Here is a 21,889-nt window from a genome sequence, read left to right on the forward strand (position 1 = left end):
TATTTGTAAGAAGGTACCTTTCTGGGGCACCTGGGTAGCTCAGTAGTTGAGTGTCTGCCTTTAGCTCAGGGCATGACCCCAGGGTCCTGGGATCAAGTCCCACATCGGGCTCCTCACAGGGAGCCTGCTTCTCCCTCTGCCTGTGTCTCTGCCTCTCTCTGTGTATCTCTCATGAATAAATAAGATCTAGGAGGAGAAGGAGGAATCTTCCTTTGGTTCACAATGACAGTTTATGAAGCTGTTCTAAAAATTCTGAAAAGATATCAAGCTCGTGAATTATGTAGAGACTCTGCTTCAATGGGCTAACAACAATTTTAAAAGGTAGATGGTAACAGTACCTAAAAATACATTTTAAAATACATTATCTTACTAATGCTCAAAAAAATGTTCTCAATTTGTAGCAAGGCTCATCTAAATTTTCATTTAGTCCCAAGACTATTCATGAAGAAAAGCCATAAATCAATATGATACAATTTAATCCTGAAACCTAAACCATGTAGTTTTAAAAATCATTACATAATACTCTGCATGAAAAATTACAAGTATGTCTACACTAATTCTGCTAATTTTCTGTAAGACACTAGTATAATTTTAAGTTCCCTAATCCCTAATGATGTTGAGCACCTTATATGCATAGCTGCCTCCATGTATCTTCTTTGGATGAAGTGTTTGTACAAATCTTTTGCCTATTTTTTAATTGCATTGTTTGGTTCTTACCAAGGTTGGAGAGTACTATATATTTTGAGCACTAGTCCTTTAGCAAATATATACTTTGCCCGTATTTTCTCCTTGTTGATGGCTTGCCTTTACATTCTTCTAACAGTATTATTCAAAGAACAGAAGTTTTTAAATTTCTATAAAATGTAATTTATCAGTTTGTGTGTTATTATGCTTTGATATATTTAAGAAATCATTTTCTAATTCAAAGTCACAAAAAAGTTCTCTTGTATTTCTTTCTAGATTTTCTATAACTTAGGTTTTGCATTTAGGGCTATGATCCATTTTCAGTTAATTTTTTTTTATGTGAACTAAGGTAGGACTACAAGTTCATTGTTTCACATATGGATACCCATCATGCCAGTACCCCATCTGTTGAAAAGACTACCTTTTCCTTGCTAAATCTGTCAAAAATCAGTTGTTCATTTAAGTGTGGGTCTAATTCTAGACTCACTATTCTGTTCATTGATCGGTTTATCTATTTTTTTGTCTTGTTTACCGTAAGTTTTGTAATAAGTCTTCGTACCAGGTAGGGTTAATCCTCCATTTCTATTCTCTTTTATTTTTTAAAAAATATTTTATTTATTTATTAGAGACAGAGAGAGAGAGAGGCAGAGACACAGGCAGAGGGAGAAGCAGGCTCCATGCAGGGAGCCCGATGTGGGACTCGATCCCAGGTCTCCAGGATCACACCCTGGGCTGAAGGCAGCGCTAAATCACTGAGCCACCCAGGCTGCCCTCTATTCTCTTTTAAAGGCTTTGTCTATCTAGATCCTTTGCATTTCCATATCAATTTTCAAATCAGTTTGTCAATTTATAAGTGAAAGCCAGCTGGGATTTAGATTATAACCATACTGAATTCATATAGACCAATTTAGGGAGAATAGACATCTTAAGAATAGTATTAAGTCTTCCATTTCACAGACAAGGTTTATTTATTAATTTAGGTCTTCTTTCTTTGTTCATAATGCTTTCTAGTTCTCAGTCTATAGGTCTTACAAATCTTTTGTCAACCTAAGTATTTCATATTTTTTATATTACAAGTGGTACTTTTGAATTTCAATTTCCAATTGGTTAACAGTAGAGTATATGGAAATAAAACTAATTTTTGTATATTAATCTGGTATCCTGAAACCTTGCTAAACTCCTTTATTAGCTCACTTTTTTTTTTTTGTAAACTCAAAACAAAGTACCACTATATCCCTATTAGAATGGCTAAAATTAACAAGATTGACTAAACCAAGTGTTGGCATGTGGAGGAAGTAGAATTTTCATATGCTACTGTTAAGAATCTAAAATTTTAGAACTACTTTAAAAAACACCTTGGCAATTTCTTCAAAAGTTAAACATATATCTACCATATGATCTAGCCATTCCATTCTTACATATTTATCAAAGAGAAATGAAAGCATATGTCCATTCTTGTATGTCCAAAGACTTGTATATGAATGTTCATGGCAGCTTTGTTATGGCCAAAAACTAGAAACAACCCAAATATCTATCAACAGGTAATTGGATAAACCAACTGTGGTATATTCATACAATGGAATACTACTCAAAAATAAAAAGGAATGAGCTGCCGATACAACGACATGGATAAATCTCAAAATGAACTGACTGGAAGAAGTCACAAAAACACAAACTGTGTGATTTCCTTTATATAAAATTCTCTAAAGTGTTAATTAAATCTATAGTGACAGAAAAAGATCAGCAGGTGCCTGAGAAAGGACTACCAAGGTGCATGAGGAAACTTGGGAGTCACAGTTATGTTCATTGCCTTGATAATGGTGATGTTTCATGTCAAAACTTACCAAATTGTACATTTTCAATAAGGGCAGTATACTGTATGTCACTTACATCTCAATTTTTTTTAAAAAGTAACCAGTATAAAATAATTGTCACCAGGTACCAGAATATACATTTTATATTGATATGTAAAATTCAACCTTTTCAAGTGCACAATTCAGCAGCTTTTCTGTATATTGATGAGGTTGTGCAACAATCACCACTATTTAACTCCATTAACCCAAAGAGAAATCTGTAGCCGTTAGCAGGTACCCTACATTCCCTCCAGTCTCTCAAAATACACTAAATACACTAAATACATTAAATACAAGACAATGTATTTCATCTGGTATCTGTAATTCAACCCTCAAGGTCTTTAAAGTTGAAGAGACTAGTTTTAAGTTAATTTCAAGGGCCTGTGAAAACACTGCTACTATTCTTGATAATTTTATTCTTTCTAATGAGAATCAGAACCATACGGATAGAGACACTGATAATTTCAGAGATGTTCCAATTATCAAATACCCTTTTGAATATTTGCATAACTTTAATAGTGACTATAATGTTAGTACTTTTATTAAATATTTATTCCAAATGTAGAAACTTTATCTTCCTCTTGGCTTCTCTTTATTATCAATGCCATTGTTGGTCAAGAATAAACCATAGTGATAAATGATGAGATAGTGCCTTTGCAAATTCTGAATGGTAATCTGAAAAGCTTTAAAAATTTTAATTAATACAATCCATTTTGAGATAATCCCACCATGAACTATACTTTCTTCACTGCTCATCATTTAATATTTATGAAACTTTGGGTAAAGTCAAGGCCTCATTGGAAGGATAATGGGCCTATCCTCTACTCCACACTGAACCAACTCAGATTATGATTGACGCTTGTATCTTTAAAAAAAAAAAAAAAAAAGACATCACCATTTGCATTACAGCATCTGTTGTTTCTAGAAAAAGTGATAATCACAATCAAAATCTAGTAATTTTTTTATTATGGAACAGTGTCAGTGATGACAAATATACACAATAAACCTCAGAATAATTTGTGCTTGTTTTTAATGATTCTATTATCCTACAGATTATTTTTGGAGCAAAGAAATTAAATGTGATAAAGCAAAAAATAAAAGCTGATACTAGAATTTTTACACTCCTACATTTAGCACACACTGTGAAAAAAAAACACTCAAGTGTTACTCACTGCTTAAAAATTAACTTTTTAACAGACTCTTAACTAGAGAGAACAAACTGATGGTTACCAGAGGAGAGGTGAGCAGGCGGATGGGTTAAATAAATTATGGGGATTAAGGAGGGCACTTGCTGTGATGAGCACCAGGTGAAGTATGGAATTGTTGAATCACTATATTATATATCTAAAACTAATATAACACTTGATGTTGACTGACTAGAATTTAAAAACTTAATTTAAAAAAATTTTAATATAAACTTTTTATACTTTATACAATATATTCCAAGCATATTAAATCACAAGTTAGATATATTCCCAATGATGTGCCTAAGCAATGTATTTGAGCCTTAAAAATTGATGTTGAAGTATTTATGAAGGATGCTATTTTCTTAGTAAAATATATGGAATAAGCATTACAACCTGACTATGTAATTGAAATATCAAAGATAGAGAGATGCCTGAATGGCTCAGCAGTTGAGCATCTGCCTTCAGCTCAGGGCATGATCCCAGGTCTAGGAATGGAGTCCCACATCGGGCTCCCTGTGAGGAGGCTGCTTTCCCTTTGTTTATGTCTCTGCCTCTGTCTATGTCTCTCATGAATAAATAAATAAAATCTTTTAAAATATATATATCAAAGATATAAAAATTAAAAAATAACGTGTAATGCATATCTCTCTGGTATTATTTTCAAAGCATACCACGAAGAATAAGTAGCCTCTTACTACTTGAATTGGATAATATCAAACATCTCTGAATCTACAAAGGTACAAAATCACTAAGCACAACCACTTCAGAAAAATTATAGGGTACCCAAGAAAAGAACCACAAAGCCTCATAAAATGCAAGTGTGTTAGTTCTGCATACACTCAGTAGCTATTCAAAATTTTGCCTGAAGTATTATGAACTATATCATCATGGACCTTGTAGCTTGATAATAGTCAAAACCGTGAATGTTAAACCCTTGAATGTCAAGAGTCAGTTCAAAATACTTGAAAGATGAATAAGCACATGAAGAAATAAATTCAATAAATCTCCCAGGCATAATGTCAACATAAGATTTGTCACCTAAAAACAACATTTCTTCTACAGACATGAAAATTAAGTTACCATGAAAACCTGTACATGAATGTTTATAATAGCTCTATTCATAATCACCAAAAACTAGAAATAATATAAATTTCCTTCAAACCCTGAATCAATCAACCATGGTACAACCACACAATGATATTCCAACAAACACCAAGGAACAAAAGTTTCGGTATATACAAAAACTTGGATAAATCTCAAAGGTATTATGCTGAATACGGAAAGTAGCCTCAAAAGGTTACATACTTTATAATCCCATTTATATGACATCCTCCAAAAAATAAAACTAAACTGATGGAGAACTAACCAATGGTTGCCAAAGTTGTGTGTTGGGAGGGTATAACTGTAAAGGGATAGCAGGAGGGACTTTTGGGGGTGATGGAACTTATTCTATATCATGACTGTGCTGGCAATTACATGCATCTAAATGTGTTAAAATTCACAAGCATGTATACTTCCTCCCAAAAGGCCAATCTTATCATATGAGAATTTAAAAAAAAATAGTATTTCTAAAAAATCAACTAATTTTACTCAGCTATTTTGAAAAGAGTGACAATGTTTTTTATACAGCCAATTATTAAATAAATTTGTCCAATATTTGTTACTAGTGATAATAAAAGTCAACAAATCAAGTGACTGAAAAATCTATAAAACTCTACTAACTTTTTAATCAAAAAAGAACTTACCAAGTTCATTAAGACTCTGAGCAGCCTTTGTTATCTCTCTACTTCCCCCTTGCAGTTGTCCTTGGAGTCTCTTAGTGAGATACAAGATGCGAATTATTCTCCGAAGCAAATCACAGGCAACCTGTACAAATATCACAATGTTAAGTATAATCAACCCATGAGGTTTTATTACTATTATGATGTGAACCCCTCCATTCTTTTCAGATGCTAAAGAATCATTCATGTCTCTTTTTGTTTTCTACCCATCAGAAACCTAAAAAAATCACAAAGCTTCAAAAGCAACATTTTACAATAAACTCCACTGTATCTCCAAAGAAGAGATTTGGGGACTGAGGTGCTGTAAAACCTGGGAACTCCTCTCCTTCATCCTAGATCAGTTTTCTTCTCTAGGCAAGTGGTTCTCAGACTTCACACTAAATTCAAACAGGTATTCCAAAAGTTCCAAAGCCCACATTGTGGTCCTGACTAACGAAATCAGAATCTCTAGAGGTGGGAACTAAGCATCAGTATTTGTTTTTTTAAATATCCTCAGTGGTACCAATGTGCAACCAAGGTTGAGAGCCACATGCTAGGGCCATCTGCTTCCTACTATTGTTATTGTTTAACAATATAGTTGTTTCCAAACCTGGTTTCTCTTCTCTAGGTCCATAAGGGAACAGACTTAAAACTTCTCCCAATTACACTAAACCTTAAGGAATAAGTATGCCCTACTTGAATTTTCCTAATGGTTCTTTTATCACTAATAACAAATTATGAAAGAGAATGATTAAAACAAAAAAACTATCATATACGCACACGTCATCTCCTCTTCCCGTTTCATCACCAGATCTAATACTGAATCTTTACCTAGCCAAAAGACTAAGACACAAAATGAAGACTCATGTATTTCAGGACACTTTATTATAGAAGCTGGATCCAGAGGATTTGCCTGAAGGAGAGACAGGAGAGGGGAGACTGATGGAATAATAGATATGGAGTGACCCTCAGCATCATAATGATAATGAAGAGAGAGAGTCTATGCTGCTGCATTACCACCATCTTTATGGTCCTGAAGCTGGTTAAGAAGAACATCTTCCTGTCTGAGGAAAATCATAACTGGAGGCAGTAAGAATTAAAAGCACTAGGAAAACCGCTGAGGCTCCAGCTATGAACATTTTCTTCTGAATGAAACACACACACACTCAGAACCACACAGGCACCCACACAACATACAGAGACACACGTTTATTCAAAAATACAAAGTTTACAAACATGTAAGTCAAAGACGACCAATCATTAAACATGCTTACCTGAATGCTCTTCTGAGTAACTACAGTCTAAAGCACTTATGATGATAAAAGAATGCCAACTATCTCTGAAAATTGGAAGATTTGGGCATTTATCTTTTATTTAAAATTATTTTCTGAGTAAGTAATATAAGCACATAATTCAAGATTCAAAAGAAAAAAAGTCAGAATGCCTGGGTGGCTCAGCAGTTGAGCGTCTGCCTGTGGCTCAGGTCGTGATCCCAGGGTCCAGGGATCGAGTCCCACATCAGACTCCCCACAGGGAGCCTGCTTCTCCCTCTGCCTATGTCTCTCTGCCTCTCTCTGTGTGGCTCTCATGAATAAATAAATAAATCTTAAAAAAAAAATTTAAATAAAAAAGTCATCCTTATATCTATCTCTATGTCCCAAATATGCACTTACCAAAAACAATCACTGTTACCAGTTTCTTGCTTGTCAGAACAGCGTTTTTAAATGAACAGTTTCAAATGCAGAATCCCTAGTAATCATTCCCCTGGGATTCTAAAATCATCATGAGGAGAAATACCAAATCTTACCTTAGATCTAATCACCTAGAATTTGTCCTTCCAGAATTCCCTAGTATCTAACGCAATAAAGGATATGCCCTCAAACGTGGAATCTTTGAGCTTATTTCTAATGCTTTTATTTTTAACCACATTTAATCAGTTATCAAGTCTTATTGACTCTTCTTCTGTCACATAACACACAAGAGTCACATTACCTCTGTTTCTACAAACATCACCTAATCCAAATCTTTACTACCTTCACCTTCCCAATGTGGTCTACTAGCTAGTTTTCCAATCTCTTACTGAAATCCGCCCTGCTATATTTATCTTCTTAGAAATACAGTTTTCAGCACTCCAGCCCCCCTCTTTAATAAACTTCAGAGGCTCTCTACTGACAGATTACGTTAAATCTTCTCACAAAGGCATTTAATAAAATCCTCAGTCAAGAAGTCTTAGATAATCTATGAGGTAGCACTTGCCACCATTTTCTAATATAGTGGCCTCCACTCCAATTTCCCTTCCTTATTTTTTATTTGGAACTTTTATTTTTTTAAAGGTTTTATTTTTTTATTTGTCAGAGAGAGAGAGAGCACAAGCAGAAGGAACAGCAGAAGGAGAGGGAGCAGACCCCCTGCTGAGCAGGGAGCCCAACATGGGACTCCATCCCAGGACTCTGGGATTGTGATCTAAGCCAAAGGCAGACACTTAACCAACTGAGCCACCCAGGTGCTATAAAAGTCCCTATTTGGGACTTTTATAACCAAATATAATACAAACATATTATTCAGTACTAATAAGAAATGAGGTATCAAGCCATGAAAAAGCACAGAGGGAAACTTTAAATATACGTCACTAAGTGAAAGAAGTTAATCTAAAAAGGGTGTATATTGTATGATTCCAACTATCTAACATTCTGGAAAAGGCAAAACTATGGAGAAAGGAAAAAGATCAGCAGCTGCCAAAGTTTGGAGGAATGAATAGGCACAGTCCAGAGGATTTTTAGGGCGCTGAAAATACTCTGCATGACACTATAATGATGGATATATATATCACCATCACTTGTCCAAATCCACTGAATGTACATCAAGAGTGAACCCTGACATAACCTATCGGCTTTGGGAGATAACGATCTGTCAATGTAGGTTCATCAATTGTAACAAAGGTACCACTCTGGGATGGGGGGATGGGATATAGGTGATTAAGGGGGTGGCCATGTATGTGTGGGGATAGGAGATATAGGGGACACCTTCTTCTTCCTCTTACTTTTGCTGTGAACCTAAAACTGCTCTAAAAAATAGTCTTTAAAATAGATAATGAGGGGTACCTGAGTGGCTCAGTTGGTTGAGCATCTGCTTTTTGGCTCAGGTCATGGTTTTGTGGTCCTGGGATCAAGCCTCATGTCATGCTCCCTGCTCCTTGGGGAGTCAGCTTCTCCCTCTCCCTCTGCTTGTGTGCTCTCTCTCTCTCTCTCTCTCAAATAAATAAATAAATAATTTAAAAATAAATAAATAAAATAGATACAGATATTACAAACACAGAAAACCACACACAGAAATTACAGCCAGGGCAGTCCAGTGGCTCAGCGGTTGCACTGCCTTCAGCCCAGGGCGCGATCCCAGAGACCTGGGATCGAGTCCTGCGTCTGGCTCCCTGCATGGAGCTTACTTCTCCCTCTGCCTGTGTCTCTGCCTCTCTCTCTCTTTCTCTCTTTCTGTGTCTCTCATGAATGAATGAATGAATGAATGAATGAATAAATAAATAAATAAATAATAAATAAATAAATAAATAGAAATTACAGCTAAATGAACCTAGAACTACTATGCAGATCAGAACCACCATGTCAATGACTATAGAAGCCTTCTATGTATGGATCCTATCCCAGTCATGATGCCTTCCATTCATTCTCCTCTAGCTCTCCCATCCCAACCAAGAAACACCACTACTCTGGTTTTTGTGGTAGCTATTCCCTTACTTTTATTTATGGTTCCATTACTGAAGTGTCCATATATAACTGCTATGGTTTAAATTTGCCTTTTTAAAAATCTATATAGGTTCCTTCATCCATCTCTTACTTTTTCTTTGCAATCTGCTAAATATATTCCACCATCTGTTCTATACAATTTCCCACAGACTAGGTTTCACTTAGTGCATTCCCACAGTGCAGTTGAACATGTTCCTCTGTCTTCCATGTTTCCTGTACATCAGAATCATCAGTTGGATGTAGGCACCTTTATCAGACTCAGGGTTAATATTTTGGGCATTTCCCTTAAGTAGTGGTACATGTATTGCACACATGTGATTTTCTCTCTTTCTGTGTTGTCACACAGATACTCAATGCTAAATCCAGTAAAATACAGTTTACTGCAATTCTATCATTCTGTGTTTATTTGCTAGCATATAAAATTTCTCTATAAAAAGAAACTTTACCTCACCTACGATTTGTTTACCTGGTGGTACTGTTCATACAGAAAAGTAAAAATAAATATTTGCCTCTTTCCCTTGCTTTATCAGATTTCAAGATTAAAGACTGCTTTCCTGATATCCACCAAAAATGAACAATTAGTAGGGTTTTGTTCTGGTTGTCAGTATGAACTCAGAGATTTAAATAAAAAAAGATGCCAAGTCACTGTGGCTCTTACCCTTGTAGATGCTCACCCTGTCTCTTTGTGGTCAGTGGGAGCCTCTGAGGGGGATCAGTTATACCGATCTGTCTTAGAAGGTTTCCCAGGATCCAGGACTTGCAGTGCTAAAATTAAGATTGTTGGTCACCCCCAGAGGCTCAATCCTCTGTCCTAAGTAACTCTAGTTAGTAGTGTTTGATGGCTTCCTTGATACACAGTATAAAAATATTCTAGGATCACTTTATATATTTCATGCCCCACACGTGGAATCAAAGATTTATCAAAGAAGTCCTGATTTCTTTTAGAAGTCAACAGCATTTCAAGAACACGTTCTGGGAACTAGGTTTGCTCATTTCTGTGACTTTTCAGCAGACATAGCTAGGAAATGTCAGAATCAAATCATCACATAAATATTCATTTGCTTTATTCCATAATATAGATAAAACATTCTCAGATTAATATTATACATATACATATGTAAAAATATATATACATATGTGATATATATGTCAAGATAAAATTGAAATACCTCATGAATTCATACTGATATTTCCAAATTAAAAATTAGGAGCACAGGATGTTTACTTATTCCTCTAACTTACATCTCTACATTATTTCTTCCACAGAGACTTCTGGCTCTCAAAGACACAAGAAATAACAGAATTAGAATAATTTAAAATTATCCATTTGCTCTGCTGCACAACACAAAGAAAACATCTCAATACAAAACCCACACTACAAATACAAATATGATAGCTGAAGATAGTTTTTAAAAAATTGTTTTGCACATGCTTTCCTACCATTTTTTTACAGTTGAGTGTTGTTTGTCAAAATATACAGCCACTACCTACTATACTCCTTCATTTAATCTCAGTTCTAATGCTCATCACCAGTCTTACTTCAGTGTTTCTCTAGTCATTCCCAAGTACACAATCAGATTCTAAAGGAAAGATTTGCAGAGACAATCTTCCCTGCATTCTTGTTAGGGATGGCTGTCTCTATCCTTGAAAATCAGTTTGGCAGGTCTACCAATTACTCTATTGCTGCAGGAAAAAAAATATCAACCCATAACTCAGTGGTTTAAAATTATTTGCTATGCCTCACTATTCTGTGGGTCAGTAATTTAGGTAGGGTTCAAAAACTCCATGTGCTATCACCTAGGATTACTAACTCTGTGGCACCCTGATAACAGGGAGGCTGGTCTGGACAATACCCAAAGGCTTCCCTCCAACACCTCGTGCCTCGGTGCTTCTGCACCTATCATCTCCACATGATAAGCAGGGGCTTCCTCACAGCATGGCAGTTTCAAGGTGATTGGACAGTTTGGACAGACAGTGGCTTTCCCAGAGCAGAACAAAAGCAATTATGCCCCCTGGAGGCACAGTCCAGAACTAGCACAAAATCACTCTCACAGCACAGATTCTTTGGTTTTGCTACAGTAGTTGCTTTCTCTCTTTTTACAGTATTTGGGGACACCAGCATTTTATGTTGCTGTTATTTTCCCTCTTCCTTCCTTCCTGGCACATTCACTTCTTTAGTGGATAATTACACAGCCAGTAAAATAAGGCATCATTCCAATCTTATCTACAATAAAGTAGATAAAATCATTTAAAACCACGTTAACTGAAAACTAAAAAGGAACCTATTAAAGTATATGATGAAAGCAACTAATCTATAAAACATAAAAACAGAGAAAAGAGAAAATGTTTTAAGGATGATTTCTTCTTTCTTTATTCAAATATTTTCTCAAATTTTCTTGCCTATATAATTTCAAAGTTAAAAAATTAAATTAAAAACTTTCTGGGATCCCTGGGTGGCGCAGCAGTTTGGCACCTGCCTTTGGCCCAGGGCGCGATCCTGGAGACCCGGGATAGAATCCCACGTGGGGCTCCCGGTGCATGGAGCCTGCTTCTCCCTCTGCCTATGTCTCTGCCTCTCTCTCTCTCTCTCTCTGTGTGTGTGTGTGTGTGTGTGACTATCATAAATAAGTAAAAATTTAAAATTAAAAAAAAAATTAAAAAAAAATAAAAACTTTCCACTAAAAAGCTAATATGTGTATGGCTTAAAAAGCAAAATGATAAAAAGTTAAAAAATAAATTGAGAAGATAAAAATGTTATATAATAAGTATGTGGATTACATCTCAACAAAGCTGCTATACTGAAAATTTAAAAATTGATTTCTTATATAATTTTGAAGTTAAAAAATTTAAATACTCTATATAAGAGATAATAAGCTCTTCAAATTTCTTTCTGAAAATTCTGAAGCAGTTCATAAGCAAACAATGTTACTAAAATGAGCTAAGATAGATGATTCTTGGGGTGATAATTAAATTCAACTCATGTATTCATGTATATAGATGAAGTCAGAAGCCTCTACTTGGAGAAAGAAAAGGCTTCTGGAAAGAGAAATGGGGATAAAAAGCAAAAAGAATTAAATGTAAAAGTACTTTCTTCAAATAATTGAGAGAACAATCATAGTGATTTTATGTTCAAGGCAAAAACAACTTCATAGCTCTTTCTTTCTTGCTCACCTATACCACATGTATTTAAATAAATTAGAAGCTCAAAGAATAAAAAGATTAAACAGGGACATTAAAGTTTCCCCAATGTTCAAAACATAAATAACTAGACAAAGTGAACAGAATAAAAATGGTTAAAACATAAGCTTCCAAAGAGCCCCTAGACTTCAGAATACTTTTATTTATTTATTTATTTATTTTATAATTTATATCTTTATTCTTTTATTTTTTTTTAATTATTTATTTATTTATGATAGTCACACAGAGAGAGAGAGAGAGGCAGAGACATAGGCAGAGGGAGAAGCAGGCTCCATGCACCGGGATCCCGATGTGGGATTCGATCCCGGGTCTCCAGGATCGCACCCTGGGCCAAAGGCAGGGGCTAAACCGCTGCGCCACCCAGGGATCCCTTCAGAATACTTTTAAAAGAGGCAAATTTCTAAGATGAATTTTCTTCCTAAGGTAAGCCTGCCTAGAAGTCAATCCAGGAAAAATACTGGAAATAAAGATATCAAAATGTACATAGGCATATTTCTTCCTCTTTACTTTCCCTTCCTCTCTTTCTTCCTTTATAATAATTTGACCAAAATTATTTAACTTAGTTGTCCCTCTAGTATAAGGGTGTAGAAAATTAGGCCAAATATTTAATAATAATAAAAATAAAGCATTTATCTGAAACACAAACAATCCCGACCTCTCATGCTTGTGTAGCCATAAAAAATAAAAATATTCATTAAAAAAAAGAATCACAAGTTCACAGAATCATAGCATTTTAGAGCTGGAAGGGAATTCACAGATTCACTTCAAACTTTCAGTGTAAAAAATTACACCATCACCCCACTACCACCACCACCACAACAAAAATGGTAATTATAAGTGGTGAAGGATATGTTAACTAACCTTATTGTGGTAATCACCTCACAGTACATATATGTATCAAATTATCATGTTATATACTTTAAACTTAAACAATAAGCCAATTATATCTCAATAAAGCTGAGAAAAAGATACTCAAGTTCACTCACTACCACAGAGTAATGAAGAATAGCAGTCAGGCCTCCTAAGTCTTAGAATAGTGTATGCACTTCATCAGTACTTATAAAGCTGTACTCGTTCTTAATTTTTTTTTTTTTTTTTTTTACCTACAGCAAGCTTCTGGAGAACAGAAACAATATTGTCTACTTTTATGTATTCCACAGAATCAAAAGCAAAGAATACTAAATTTAGAAAACGAAATCTCATTTCGCAGTCTTAACACTGCTGCACACAGGCTTTATGAATTCCAATATGTGCCTTTCAGAACCTCAGTTTATTTATACATAAAATGATGAGATACATAATTCTAAACATAATTATTATAACGGTAAAATGATTCAGAATACTTGAAATTTTTCATTCATTATAAAATCCTGCATAAACATGAAAATTTCTTTTATTGCTAACAGCTAGCTAAGAGGCAAAAATAGATTCTTAAAACTTACTGTCAAAGAGTGTATTGAACAAAGGGGGAAAAAAAGAAATGCATGATTTCTGACAGGTTTAAGATCTGGAGCTAAAAGCGAGGAATTAACTAAAATTAAAATTTTAATTGAAAAATCAAATTTTGGGGCAGCCCAGGTGTTCCAGTGGTTTAGCACCGCCTTCAGCCCAGGGCGTGATCCTGGAGACCCCAGATCGAGTCCCACATTGGGGTCCCTGAATGGAGCCTGCTTCTCCCTCTGCCTGTGTCTCTGCCTCTCTCTCTCTCTCTCTCTCTCTCTGTCTCTCATGAATAAATAGATAAAATCTTTTTTAAAAAATCAAATTTTAAATCATTTCCTAAAATTAAACATACATCTACCATCCTTATATGTTAGTCTGTTCTTTCATAAGGAAAAGAATTCCCCTGAACATAATGTCATGATTTTAGGTATAAAATGAGAAAGTTACCCTAAAAAGCAATATTTACATCCCAACTTAACTATAAGAAGGTATTGTTTTAACATATATTTCAACATAAAACTAAAATATTAACTCACAGGAGAGAACTCTTTCAATGTTCTGGGCACTTACAGTGTCCGTCCATACTCCTCAGGAAAGTAGCTTGCTCAGGTCCCTATACATGGTTCACCAAACTTCAGGTCATATATGACCTTGAGACCTCAGTCACAAATGATTAGAACGGGAAAACAGAAACCACAGAAGTCTGTCACCAGTGGCCTATGACATTGTCTTGCACAAGAACTGCCCAAATTTATTACTGGTAATCACTCTTCTCTTTAGGGAAGTTCTCTCTCAGTAAGCAGAAACCTTGAGACAAAAGCACCAAGAGTGAGAAGAAACAATGAGAGAATGAGAGTTAATCCGTAGTGGGAGCAAGAAAAAGTAACAGACAGAGAGAGATGCAAACACATAGAGCCTGAGTCACAGAAAAGCGTGAACGTGTGTCTGCCATTACAGGCCAAGCAATGTCTCACTGCACACATGTCCCACTGTTTCAGGATTCCTCTTTGGCTGTTAGGACAGATTCCCATGCATCCTCACTGCCCCACATACTCTTAAGTAGCTATCCCTGAAAAAACCCAAAAATATCTCTTCTCTATCTGAAATAGACTGAGACATCCAAACTCTTCTCACATGCTATACTTCTCAAGCTGTTAGAGGAGAGATGTATAAGGACGTTAAAAAAAATTTTAGTACCACGCATGTTTTGTTCAGTAACATATGCTACATATTTAGAAAAAATATTAAAACTGGGGCACAGAGTAAGGTAAAGATCATTTTACTCATTTCTTAAACATTTAACTGTCTGGTATATAACAACACTATGCTAAGACTACAGATTTAAATATTAACAATATATGATTACAGCCCTCAAGGAGCTCAGTCTTAGAATATAAAAAAGGAAAAAGCTATGTAGAAAGTAATAAAATAGAATTATCTATAGAATATTAAAGGAACCAAAAAATATAAATAAATAAAAATTTTAAAAAGAATATTAAAGGAACCAAAAAATTAAAAAGAAATATTCTGCTTTGCCAGAAGAAAGGGCAGGAGGAGCCCTCACAAAAGAATTGACACATCAATTAGAATCTGTTGAATGACAATAACATTCTGAGTTAGAGACGAAAGAAAATGTGCAAAGAAGTGAATGTGAGAATTTCTAGCAAAGAGAAAAGTTGATAAAGGCAAGCATAGGCCATATCATGAATTGGCTTATGTGTCAGATTAAGGACTTGACACTTGATTCTATTTCTTGTTAAGAAACTAATGAATAATTTTATCAGAATAAAACAATCTGATGTTGTTTTATAGAAAAGATGAGACATGTTTCTATTTTCCGTATGGCAGACTAGGTTGTTAGCTTACCATTGAAAACAACCAAAAATGTTGTACAACATGTAAAAATGTCTGAAAAGGGGACGCCTGGGTGGTTCAGTGGTTGAACGTCTGCCTTCGGCTCAGGGTGTAATCCCAGGGTCCCAGGATCAAGTCCCACATCAGGCTCCCTGCATGGAGCCTGCTTCTCCCTCTGCCTATGTCTCTGCCTCTCTCTCTCTCTCTCTCTGTCTCTCATGAATAAAATCTTTTTTTAAAAAGTCTGAAAAGCATCAAAGAAGTGACAGAATAGGAATACCAAGCTAAAAGTGAAGCACAAGAGAAACCAGAGAGAAAAGAAGCAAATCCACTTGTAATCTGAGAACACTTGCTAATCTTGGAAAACTCCAGCTTGACAGCCTCTGAGGCCAAGTGGAGTAGACAGTTAAAACTGATTAAATTTGATGTTGTTTTTGGACTGACAGTGATTTCTGATGCTATAGAGAAACAAAACCAATCTTCTCTGAAGGACTCGAATATTATAAAAAATAACTTTAAAAAAAAGGTCAAGCACACAGCAAAAGATAACCAGGTACCTATGGAAATTCAACTCCATTAGACAAAACAAGCAAACATACTACAAAAATAAACATATCTACAAACACTATGAATACTATACCTCCCAGAGTCAGGTAACAGAACACCTCAGCAGAATATACTCAAAGAAGTAAAAGTCAGAACACAAGAAACAGGACAAGTCATACAGCATTTCAGGAAAATAAAAATAGAACTTTCAAAAAATAAATTACACCAAAATTTAGCAAAATAAGAGATTAGTTTAACCCAGGCTATCATTGGCTAAAGAATTAGTGAAATGAAAATATAATCAAAAAAAAGTCCAGAAAAAATAAAAACACATAAATAAGGAAAAGAGAGTAAATGGCATGGATGACAAGGAAAGTTGAGCATACATTTCATCAGATTCTACAGACAAAGGAGAGAAAGAATGATATATATTTGAAGAAATCATGGCTTAGAAATGATGAAAGAGATAAACAGATGGAAGAAGAAAAACTAATTACACTTGAGACAAATAAAAAGGAACCACATTCTGAAACTGAAGGGAATCAAAAACAAGAGAAAATCCTAAAATAAGCCAGAGGAAAACTAAGCCAGAGGAAAACTATTCATTACCTTCAAAAGTCCAGGTCAGAATGAAAGCTTTTCAACTAAAATAGAAGCCAGAACATAATGGAGTGATACCTTCACAGTGCAGAAAATAATAAAGAATAAAAAAAGGAAGAAGAAGGAAATAGTTAACCAACTTTTCAAATGAGCAAAACATTTGTATAAACATTTCTCCAGAGAAGATATACAAATGACTAATAGGCACTATAATTAACAGTCTGTATCTTGGTTTGTCTCTCCTTTTCCCTTTGCTTGTCTGGTTTCTTAAATTCCACATATGAATGAAAGCATATGGTATTTGTCTTTCTCTGACTTATTTCATTTAGCATTATATTTTCTAGCTCCATCTATGTCATTGCAAATGGTAAGATTTCATTCCTTTTATGGCTAATATTTCATGTGTATATATACCACATCTTTTTTTTTTTTAAGATTTTATTTATTCATGAGAGACACAGAGAGAGACAGGCAGAGAGACAGGCAGAGGGAGAAGCAGGCTCCATGCAGGGAGCCTGACGTGGGACTTAATCCTGGGTCTCCAGGATCAGGCCCTGGGCCGAAGGCAGGCACTAAACCACTGAGCCACCCAGGGATCCCCCCACATCTTCTTTATCCATCATTGACTGAAGGACACTTGGGTTGATTCCATATTCTGGCTAGAGTAAATAATGCTGTTGTAAACATAGGGGTGCACATCTCCTTTGAATTAGTGTTTTTCTATTCTTCGGGTAAATATCCATTAGTGCGATTGTTGGATGATAAGGTTAATTCTATTTTTAACTTCTTGAGGAACCTCCATAATATTTTCCACAGTGGCTGTACCAGTTTGCATTCCCATCAACACTGATGGTTACTAGAGGGGAGGTGGGTAGGGGTATAGGTTAAATAGGTGATGGGGATTAAGAAGTGCACTTATTGTGATGAGCACAGGGTAATGCATGGAATTGTTGAATCACTGTACTGCATACCTGAAACTGGTAACACACTGTAAAAAAATAAAATGATTTTTTAAAAAAGGACAATAGGCACAATAAAAGATGTTCAGTATCTTTAGGCATTAGAGAAATTCAAATACAACAACCATGAAGGGGGGAGCCTAGGTGTCTCAGTTGGTTAAGCACGTGACTTCAGCTCAGGTCACGGTCTCAGGGTCCTGGAATCGAGCCCCGCCTCAGGTTCCCCACCCTGCTTGTGGTCACTCTCTTTCTCTCAAATGAATAAATTAAAATATTCTTTAAAAAGTAACTAGAAAAGAAAACAACCATGAGGTACAACTTCATACCCATAGATGGCTATATTAAAAAGAAAAAGGTGATGGTAAGAAATAAAGAGATTAAAATTTTCACACCTTACTGGTAGGAATGGAAAATGTACAGCTTCTTTGGAAAATAGTTTGGCATTCCTCCAGAGGTTTCTTTTTCCAGAGATTGAGAAATGATTGACATATAGCATCATATAAGTTTAAGGTTGTACACATATTAATTTGATACATTAAACAAGAGGAAGCATGTGACCTTATGAATAAATATTCCCAAGTAAACAGCCAAGATAATCAAAAATAGTATGTCTACATAAAAACTTATACAAAAATAGGGACTCCTAGGTGGCTCAGCGGTTGAGCTCCTGCCTTTGGCCCAGGGCATGATCCTGGTGTCCCGGGATTGAGTCCCACATCAGGCTCCCTGCATGGAGCCTGCTTCTCCCTCTGCCTGTGTCTCTGCCTCTCTCTCTGTGTGTCTCTCATGAATAAATAAATAATCTTAAAAAAGAAAAGCTTATACAAAAATATTCATAACAGTTCTTCCTCATCATAGTCAAAACGTGGAAACAACCCAAATATCTATCAAGTAATGGGAAAACAAATTGAATAGATACACAAAAATGTTGTATATCCATAAAATGTAACATTATTTGATCTTAAAAAGGAATGAAGTATTGAAACATACTACAACAAAGATGAACCTTGAAAGCATTTATGTTAAGTGAAAGAAGCCAGACAAATAATGCCACAAAATGTGTGATGTGTGAAATGAAATGTCCAGCACAGGCAATTCCATGGAGACAAACAGCAGATTGGAGAGTCGGTGGGGAATAGGTAAAGGGGAGTGTTTACTAATGGGTATAGAGTTTCTTTTCGGGATAATGAAAATGTTTTGACATTAGACATGCTAGTTACATAATCTTGTGCAAACAGTAAAAACCACTCACTTTACATTTAAAAATACTTTAAAGTGGTGAATTTATTTTTAAAGATTTTATTTATTTATTCATGAGAGATACAGAGAGAGAGAGAAGCAGACACAGGCAGCGGGAGAAGCAGGCTCCACGCAGGGAGCCCGATGTAGGACTCGATCCTAGGACCCCAGGATCATGCCCTGGGCCAAAGGCAGGCACTAAACTGCTAAGCCACCCAGGGATCCCCTAAAGTGGTGAATTTTAAAGCATGTAAGTCACCTGCACGTGACTTACATGCTTTAAAACTGAAAGCAACTTCTAACATGATGGAATGATAGACTGGATTTACACTCCCATCTTAAGCAACTAGAAAATTGAGCAAAATATATGAAATTATTTTCAGACACTGAACAACAGATAGCACAGAACTGTGATCTCTGGAAGAAAGAAAATGAACTTGGGAGCGCCTGGCTGGCTCTGTTGGTAGAGCATGTGACTTTTGATCTTGGGGCTGTGAGTTCAAGCCCCATGTTGGATGTAGAGATTACTTAAAACTAGAAAATTGAAAGAAAAGAAAAGAAAAGAAAAGAAAGAAAAGAAAAGAAAAGAAAAAAAAAGAAAAGAAAAGAAAAGAAAAGAAAAGAAAAGAAAAGAGAGAAAGAAAAGAAAGAGAGAAAGAAAAGAAAAGAAAAGAAAAAAGGAAAAGGAAAGAAAAGGAAAAGGAAAGAAAGAGAGAAAGAGAGAAAGAAAAAGAAAAGAAAAGAAAAGAAAAGAAAGAAAGAAAGAAAAGAAAGAAAGAAAGAAAGAAAGAAAGAAAGAAAGAAAGAAAGAAAGAAAGAGAAAGAAAGAAAGAGAAATTAACTATCCTAGTTTACTGCTGGGAGACAATTTTTAGGGCCCAGCAAAGGGAAAGGGAAGAGAAACAGAACATGACCATCTCTTCACAGTGAGGAAACACAGATCACACTTCAGAAGAACCAAAAAAGCTAGAATTTATGGACAGAGAACTGGACAGGAAGGAGAGGTTGTGGCTATCTGCAAGGATGGCCACAAGTACCAATCTATACATGTATAAGAGGAAACACAGGGAAGGAATTATTAAAACAATTCACAGAGCTCACAGTATAAAGACCTAGCAATAAACATTTAGGACTAAACTATAAATTAGCCCTAGACCAAAGGCTTCTCTGGCTCTGCACTAACAAAGAATCACTTACCAGGCTTATGAATAAGTAAAAAAATAATACCCATAATGAGAAAAAAGGTCAACAAAAAATGGACCCAGAAATAATGAAGACTGAAATACTAAAATATCTATTTTAAGTATACTCTATGTGTTCAAGAAGTAAATTATAGAAAAGAAAGATTAAAAAAAATACTAGAAATAAAAAACACATTATATAAAATCAAAAATACAAAGGATGGAAATAACAGCAGATTAGACACTTTTAAAAAATAGATCAGTAGGGAACCCTGGGTGGCGCAGCGTTTAGCGCCTGCCTTTGGCCCAGGGCACGATCCTGGAGACCCGGGATCGAATCCCACGTCGGGCTCCCAGTGCATGGAGCCTGCTTCTCCCTCTGCCTATGTCTCTGCCTCTCTCTCTCTCTCTCTCTCTCTCTCTGTGACTATCATAAATAAATAAAATTTAAAAAAATAAATTAAAAAAAATAGATCAGTAAACTTAGAAACAATTTCAGGTATATTACAGACCAAAACATATGACAAAGAACAGTACAGAATATCTTCATGAGCTCAGGGTAGAGAAAGTTCTCTTAAAGAAGACAAAACAAAACTAAACACCAACACTAAAAGAAAAAATGGTAAATTTCATTTCTATCCCTCTAGATATTATAAAGAAAGAGAAAAACAAGCACAAAGGGATATGTGAAACACACAAGCAAGAACTTATCTCAGGTATTCAGTCTCTTTGGTAATTCCTGAAAATCGAAACAGAAACCATCACACACTCAAAATATTGACAAAAATTAAAGTTTGGCAACACTAAATGTTGGAAATGATACAAACTAATGCCAACTCATATACTGCTGGTATGCATGAGTATACCTATTTGGGAAAATAGTTCGGCATTACATAATAAAGCTAAAGATCAAAAATCACATAACCTTAGCAATGGCATTCCTAGGATATACTTAGGCCAACAAGCATATGAAAAGATGCTCCATATCACTCAACATAGTAGAAATACAAGTCAAAACCACTATGGGATACCACCTCCCATCCATTAGCATGGCCAATACCAAAAGAACAGAAAATAAAAAGTACTGATGAAGATGCAGAAAACCTGGAAACCTTGGGTACTACTGGTGGGGATGCAAACTGGTGCAGCCACTACTGAAAACAGGATAGAGGATCCACAAAAATTAAAAATAAAATTACCATGTGGTCTGGGGATATCTCCAAAGCAATTCAAAGAAGGATGGATTTCAAGAGATATTTGCACATCCATGCACAAATATCAAGAGATATTTGTTCACTGCAGCATTCTTCATAAAAGTCAAGAGGTGGAAGCAACCCTGATGTCCATCAATGGATTAACAAAGAAAATGTGGTCCATATACACAAATGGAATACTATGCATTCTTTCTCTTTTAAATATTTTATTTATTTATTCATGAGAGACATAGAGAGAGGCAGAGACCTAGGCAGAGGGAGAAACAGGTTCCCATGGAGAACTCTATATGGGCCTCTGGACTCAGTCCCAGGATCCTTCCTGAGCCCAAGGCAGCCCCTCAACCACTGAGCCACCCAGGTGTCCTGGAATACTATGCATTCTTAAAGAAAAAGGAAACCCTGCCATGTGCTAA

General features: G+C 35.6%; 1 protein-coding gene across 2 annotated transcripts in view; it reads right to left on the bottom strand.

Moving 5' to 3' along the window:
• The window catches only part of COG5 (component of oligomeric golgi complex 5), a 286,168-nt gene that overhangs the window by 239,907 nt on the left and 24,372 nt on the right, over positions 1–21,889 (bottom strand). For both annotated transcript variants that reach the window (XM_025984069.2, XM_072759956.1), the window contains one exon: positions 5,470–5,590. In XM_025984069.2, coding sequence (XP_025839854.2) covers positions 5,470–5,590 — 121 coding nt within the window. The remainder of the gene's footprint in view (positions 1–5,469; positions 5,591–21,889) is intronic.

Source organism: Vulpes vulpes, chromosome 5, assembly GCF_048418805.1.
Source record: "Vulpes vulpes isolate BD-2025 chromosome 5, VulVul3, whole genome shotgun sequence".
Lineage (NCBI taxonomy): Eukaryota > Metazoa > Chordata > Mammalia > Carnivora > Canidae > Vulpes > Vulpes vulpes.